The sequence below is a fragment of the Myotis brandtii genome, unplaced genomic scaffold (assembly GCF_000412655.1).
Source record: "Myotis brandtii unplaced genomic scaffold, ASM41265v1 scaffold1920, whole genome shotgun sequence".
Lineage (NCBI taxonomy): Eukaryota > Metazoa > Chordata > Mammalia > Chiroptera > Vespertilionidae > Myotis > Myotis brandtii.
In genome coordinates, this window is record NW_005357160.1 from 41,432 (window position 1) to 48,778 (window position 7,347).

The 7,347-nt window shown below is 54.8% G+C and overlaps 1 protein-coding gene across 1 annotated transcript in view; it reads left to right on the forward strand.

Annotated features, from left to right (window-relative positions):
- The first annotated feature begins 301 nt into the window (after positions 1 to 301).
- Positions 302 to 7,347, forward strand: part of LOC102245907 (chromosome unknown open reading frame, human C2orf40) — a 10,540-nt gene continuing 3,494 nt past the window's right edge. The window contains exons 1-2 of the mRNA XM_005864880.2: positions 302 to 450; positions 4,832 to 4,879. Of these exons, the coding sequence (XP_005864942.1) occupies positions 372 to 450; positions 4,832 to 4,879 (127 nt within the window). The 5' untranslated portion in view covers positions 302 to 371. The remainder of the gene's footprint in view (positions 451 to 4,831; positions 4,880 to 7,347) is intronic.

Below are 7,347 nucleotides of genomic sequence, written 5' to 3' on the forward strand. Positions count from 1 at the left end.
GCGCAGCAGCCAGCGGCCAGGCTGGGGCGAGAGGGACAGAGGGGAGAGGAGGACCAGGGATGGGAGAGGGGGGCCTGGGAGGGGAGAGGAGGACCTGGGCCGGAGTCCGAAATCCACCTCCCATCCTTCCCGGGGGGTCCTCGCCCACCCCCCTGCGCCCTGCCAGGTCCTCTGTGGGGCCTGCATCCTGAACATCCCGGCCAAAGAGCCGGGCTCAGAGCTGCTGCTCAGCCCGCCCGCCCGCTGGCACTGCGCCGCCCGTGGGGTCCCTCCCCACAAGGAAGCAGGTCACGCCCGCCCTCCGGGCCTCAGCTCTCTGGCCAGTCCTCCTGCAGCCAGCCCAGAGCTTCCCTCCTGCCCGCGGGTGCAGCATGGCCTCCTCCTTAGTGCGGCCCGCCGTCCTGGCCACCACTGTGCTGGCGCTGTTCCTGCTGCTGTGCCTGGGCCCAAGTAAGTGGGGAGATGCCAGGGCGCAGGGGAGGGAGACGGCGCGGAGTGGGGGCATAGGCACCCATTTTGAGTCTGAGCGAGGGCGAGAGGGCGATGGGGGTGTCGGGCTTTGCACTCCCACAGTAGCGAGTGGTGGCTTGGGCAGGCCAGCAGAGTACCAGGGTCAAGGGCAGAGCCTCAGACCTGGGATGACCTCGGGGGACTAGGAGGGTGAGCGGTCCTGGGAGGGACAAGCAGTGTTTCAGGACTAAGGCGATGGGAAGGGTCCCTGGAAGCTTGAGTCAATGGGACGGTGCACCCTCTCCAGACTGAGCTGGCCTCACCTGCATGCAGGGGACAGGCTCTCAAAAGAGAACTGCTTCGCCCTTCCTGCTTATGGAGCCCTCGGCGAATGGATTGAGAATTCCCAATGAAACGCTCCCTATAAAATGTGCACTTGCACACATACTCCCCAAGTGAAGCAATCTGGTGGGTGTGCAGACATCCGGACCCTGGGGGCCGCAGACCCCACCCTAAGAAAGGTCGTCTGGAATAGGACTTGTTGTCCGGACACCCTGCCTTCCCTGTGCCCCTGTGGCTCACTGGTGGCCTCTGCCGCTCACAGCTGAGCGAGGCAGGCGCAGTGAGCGTCTCTTGCTAAGGGGCTGGAAGGTGTGAGCCACTTGCCTAAGACCCGAGACTGGTGCTTTTCCCACTGCAGAGCAGCTGGGCACTGTGTGCTGGAAAGGGAAGACCTGGGTGGCTCACTTGTGCATTTTACTCACTCAGAGCAGGTGAGGAAACCAAGTTCCCGGGGCGGGGGAGGGCGGGAGGAGGCGTGCAGTCCAGAAGGTTGGAGCTGGGGGCCTGTTCAAGTGGGGAGGGCCACTGCAGCTCCACATGGCACCCTCGGGGGAGGCAGACCAATAATTCCCTTTACATCATTGATCTGCCTCGTGCCCTTTGTTCCTCCGGTTTTAAGAAGCACATCCCAGCAAAGAGGGTGAGCACTGGCTGTAAGCCATTCACTCCTCCTCAGGGCTTGTGTTTTACTTCATCACACCAACAACACAGTGAGCGGAGTCGGTGAACACTACAGCAACATCATTGAGCTGCAATGGGAACTTTCTTATGACATAAAATGAAAATCTTTGTATCTATGTAGAGTCCCCTAGGTGGCTCTTTGTGTCACTCAAAAACATTTAATAGAAAAAAAATGATCATCACCCCTCTTGATCAATTAGTGAATTGACCAAAGAGACAATTTGCAATTCTGAACCTGCTGGGAGATCGATGCCAGGTCACTAGATTTCATAAATGCAGAAGTGCCAATTATCACAGCCTAGAAATAGGAACTGAGAGTGTTGGGGTAAAAAAGCAAAACATCTATACACAGGAAATAATCATGGTCATTCACTTGTTCTTTGTTTTTTTTCTTCAAACGAAGTTAGTGTGGGGTCCGTAGTAATTGGCACAGTGGCGACACTGACCATTCATAACTCAGCGATAGCCCACGCTTCTCAGCTGCATTGCTGAGGAGTGGGGAGACTTCGAGCCTGGAGCAGTGGTGACACATTTGCTGCGAGAAATTGCAGCCTCCTGGCAAATGCTTAAGCCTCGTGTCTATTTCAATATCAGACCGCATTTCATTCATTAATTGCTCAGCGCTTTTACAGACGGCAAGCATCGGAGAGACTTAATTCCGTATGAGTTGTTGGAGATGGACAAATGTTAAGATAGTAATGGATGCTAATGTCACTGCCCAGGAGCACACCTGTCTGCTTTAGGAAATGTTTTCATTGATTTCTTCATTTAAAAGTAGCAAATGAAGACGGGTGACTTCATTTAAAAGTCATCCGTCTATGGCAGCCTCCTCAAGTGCTCATCTGTGCTTATTTCTGCTCAGCAACTCGTGATGTGACCTAGACCAGTGTTGCATGGCTGTTCGGCTGTTGGAAACCTTACTTCATGTCCTAATTTACGGCCCCGTGGCCCCTCAGAGCCATAGCTTTCCTCCCAGAGGTTCTATTTCTCTAGGACGGTGAAACATCTACATTTTTGTACTGTTTCTCATGTAACACATGTTTGCCCTCATCCTCTCTCCTCTGACAACTCCGGGTTTCTGTGCTCTTCTGAAAGTCACCTGTTCTGAGTAGAGGGCTGGAGCGATCAGAGTAGGGACAGAACAGACCGGACAACGGCTTCCTTTCTGCAGATGCTACCCAGCTATTAACGCAGCCCACCGTTGCAATTGCTTCTTAAACAGTCAGTCACTGTGTAGACCGACGCGCACATAGACAGTGAAAGCCACTGGGTCCTTCCATAGGCTGCTGCGCATTGGCTACTGCCTGAGCCCGCTGCCCGCAGACCCCGCCTCCTATGGAAGATGCGGGGGCAACACCACCGCACCCCCAGGCCTTCAGTGCGGTCTCTAGAGATTCTTCCAAACCGGCTCCCCCGCTGGCACACCTACTCTAGAGGCAGTTGGGGCACCTGTTCTGAGTAGAGGGCTGGAGCAATCAGAGTAGGGAGAGAACAGACCGGACAACGGCTTCCTCTCTGCAGATGCTACCCAGCTATTAACACAGCCTACCGTTGCAATTGCTTCTTAAACAGTCAGTCACTGTGTAGACCGACGCGCACATAGACAGTGAAAGCCACTGGGTCCTTCCATAGGCTGCTGCGCATTGGCTACTGCCTGAGCCTGCTGCCCGCAGACCCCGCCTCCTATGGGAGATGCGGGGGCAACACCACCGCACCTCCAGGCCTTCAGTGCGGTCTCTAGAGATTCTTCCGAACCAGCTCCCCCGCTGGCACACCTACTCTAGAGGCAGTTGGGTATCACTGAGTTCAAATGCTTGGAGGGACTAATAGGAGTGGCTGTTTGGGGACCAGGGGTGTCGAGTGACTTGGGCCCAGAGGTGTTCAAATTCAAGTTTTGTAAACATTGGGCATGCCAGTAGAACACACCTGCAGGAAAAGCGCAGCTGTGGGCCGCCGGTGTGTGACCTTCCCACAAAGGTGTTTCCCCCTCACCTACCGAGTAAATTCTTTAAGCAGGGGTTGGTTCTTCGTCTCATTTGGGTCCCAGACACTTCTGAGAGTCTGGAAAAGCTATGGCTTCTTTTCCCAGAAAACTGTACCCTTGCAGATAGAAGCACGGCCTTGGGGCCCGTCCATGGAGAGGGAGGCTACGTACCTGCCCAGAGAGGGAGACTACGTACCCACCTCCAGGCCTGTCTCCATCCTGGGACCAAACTAGCTCCTTACACCTGAAGGCACTCGGCTCCCTCCTTTGAGGCTGGCTTCCCCAGGGGCTGTTTCCCTTCAGAGGCCAAGCCGTCTACTTACATGTGCACTTAGGGACCAGAGGCGCTGACGGGTCCCCACACTTGGAGGGCGTTCTGTCAGGCCAGACATGTTGTTTCCATTGAAATGATTGGGCTGATCAGAAACATGTTTACAGGCGAATGAAAGTCAGAGCAAGTGGTGCAAGTAGTGCCTGATTCTGAGGTGATCAGGACATGCTATGAAACTGAGCGGGATTGTGAGAGAGCAAAGGCATGGGCTTGTGGCAGCTTAGCTCCCATTTCTGCTGCCGGTCCTCTGACGGCCTGTGCACTTAGGGATCAGAGGCGCTGACGGGTCCCCACACGTGGAGGGCGTTCTGTCAGGCCAGACATGTTGTTTTCCATTGAAATGATTGGGCTGATTAGAAACATGTTTACAGGCGAATGAAAGTCAGAGCAAATGATGCAAGTAGTGCCTGATTCTGAGGTGATCAGGACAAGCTACGAAACTGAGCGGGATTGTGAGAGAGCAAAGGCATGGGCTTGTGGCAGCTTAGCTCCCATTTCTGCTGCCGGTCCTCTGACGGCCCTTCTCTGCACGGTCTCCTCTTCTTGTGAGGACACTGGTCTCGGGGTGTAAAGCCCGCCCTAGATTCAGTGTGATAGCACCTCGAGAGCTCTACTCATGTCTGCAAACACCCTATTTCCAGATGAATTCAATTCAGAGGGTTCAGGTGCTGGTGAATTTGGGGTGGGGGACACTTCCACCCACTGTACCATGAAGAGGGAAAGTCTGCAGGAAGGGACCTAGGACAGGTGCTGGCCCTCATAATAAGACGTAATGGCTGAAAGAACAAGGTCACTTTTCCAGGGACTAGCTCGTGTCATAATGCCCTTGGCCAGCCACAGCCATTGCCTCTAGTCTGGGCCATGGGCAGCCTGAACTGCTTTTTCTGCACAACAGGGAACACCACGAGCCTAAAACAGTCATACAATCAAGTTGCCAAATCAAGATGGGCACATGTAGTGGGTTTTTCCAACTGATTTTTGCATTTGTGGAGTTAAAGAGTACGGTGCCACACTGAACCTGACCTCTGTTTCCATTCCTTCAGGCGCCACAGGTGGAAATACACTCAAGCTGATGCTTCAGAAGCGGGAAGGTAAATACACCCCATGTGGGTAAGGGTTGCATTCTCCGCGGGATTAAAATGCAATGGCCACGCCCAACGTGCTCACCTGAGTGTCGTGTCTGGGCACTCAGAAGTGTTTGGTCCTTAAGAGGTTAGCAGGCCAGAAGAGCTTGTCCTGGGGGCGTGTGGTGTGATACTTTATTAGCTAAGTATTTTTGCCAGGAGCTGTTTGAAGGCTGTTTTTCTGAAAGCTGTCAGTGTGGACTCAGAAGGGAAAGAGACTGTGCTGCAGTGTGAATTGCTGCTATTTCTGTTGGGACCCTGGCCCCATCAGAGCACATTGTAGAGCCCAGCAAAGCTCAGCTGGTGGATGCGTACGTATTGTACGGTCCAGTTAGCTACTGGCAGGAGGCTCAAACCAAAAGCTTCTTCTTACTCGCACCTGGTGAGAAGCACTGCTGAGCGAATGTGGACAGCAGCCAAGTGCAACCGAGCAGCCCGGGCCCCGCTGCTGCCGCCATCACCATCCCGCGGCCATCGGGCCAGTGCCGCGGTCTTGTGAAGGCCAGCTCTCTCTTGGACTTTTCATCTCACCTGTAAAACTAACTGCCCCTTAGAAATTAAGAAGTGTGACCACATTTCTGATATGAACATTTTATCACTTATTCCTTTTTCTAAAAAATATATTTTTATTGATTTCAGAGAGGAAGGGAGAGGGAGAGAGAGATAGAAACATCAACGATGAGAGAGAATCATTGATTGGCTGCCTCCTGCACGCCCTCTAATCGAGCCCGCAACCTGGACATGTACCCTGACCGGGAATTGAACCAGGATCCTTGAGTCCACAGGCCAACGTTCTATCCACACTGAGCCAAGGGCTAGGACCACTTGTTCTTTTTTTAAATTTATCTTTATTGTTGAAAGTATTACAGATGTCCCCCTTCCTCTCCTCCATTGACCCCCTCCATCTCGCCCCTGTCCCCTCCCCAGGCCTTCACCATATTATTGCCTGTGCCCATGGGCTATGCATATACGCATACAAGGTCTTTGTTAATCTCTTCCTGCCCCCCCCTCCCCCCCCCCTTCCCTCTGAAATATGTCAGCCTGTTGCATGCGTCAATGTCTCTGGATTTTTTTTTTTTGTTCATCAGTTTATTTTTTCATTAGGTCTTCTCCAGTTCTTATTCTCACAAAACTGGCTACACCATATGGATAAACTTATTATATTCTTAGACCAGGCCCCTCCATGCTGTCTCAAAGGGTAAGAGCTCCTTCTTTTTTACTGCTGCATGGTAGCCCATGGTGTAAATGTACCACAGCTTGTTTATCCACTCATCTACTGATGGGCACTAGCACTGCTTCCAGATCTTGGCTATTGGAAATAACTTCTTCTTGTCTCTCTGAGTTAGTGGGGACTCTAGAAGGTTCCAGTCGCCTCCAGCACTCACCCTTGGGGATCCCCTCTCAGGATCAGGGCTCCTGGGCATCTTTCCCAGCATTCCCAGCCGCTCCTGTGGCCCAGGTCCCTCCACAGTGTCCGAGATGCCTCAGAGAGCTTCCTCCCCAGGCTGGGCACCCAGCCCTGTCCCCAAGGACAACCCGGTGGCAGGTCTCACAGGGCCAATCCACAGAGGTGGGGCTGGAGAGGAAACCGCCAGAATGGCCACAAGTCCTGGGTGTAGATCCTCAACTTTTATTCATTGCAAGCCAAGACATACACATGCAGCACCTGCTGTGTACAAAACAGTGTGACAGGCCCCGAGGGAAAAGACATGGACGAGAGTGAAAAACACCCCCTGGTGTTTGTCCACGTGACAAGGAGCACGGAGGGCACCCACTCCCGTTCCCCTTGCAGCCCTCATGCCGGCCCGGGGACGCGGACGCTCAGGCCCGCGGTGTGGGAGGGACAGGCCCAACCGGACAGCAGGGCAGGCCCCTGCAGGGCTGCCCCGCACACCTGCCGAGGCGGTGCCTTCTAAACAGCCGAGGCCCCGCAAAGAGACGGGAGGAAGCATGGCCCAGCCGGCACCAAGACCCTCCCAACTCAGCCGGCTGCCAGAGGCCCGAGGTGGTGCCCAGGGTGGCACTGTGTATCCTAGCAATCTGCCGTGAGCACCGGCCAGACCACGAGGCTGGGCCGGGTCCGGCCCCTCAGGCTCATCACTCGGTCCTTTCCACTCCCCAGGGTCCTAGGCGCCCGTGCAAGGCTCCCCCGCACACCTGCCGAGGCGGTGCCTTCTAAACAGCCGAGGCCCCGCAAAGAGACGGGAGGAAGCATGGCCCAGCCGGCACCAAGACCCTCCCAACTCAGCCGGCTGCCAGAGGCCCGAGGTGGTGCCCAGGGTGGCACTGTGTATCCTAGCAATCTGCCGTGAGCACCGGCCAGACCACGAGGCTGGGCCGGGTCCGGCCCCTCAGGCTCATCACTCGGTCCTTTCCACTCCCCAGGGTCCTAGGCGAGCCGGTGCTCGCTGGTCTGCATGCACAGTGCACATGGG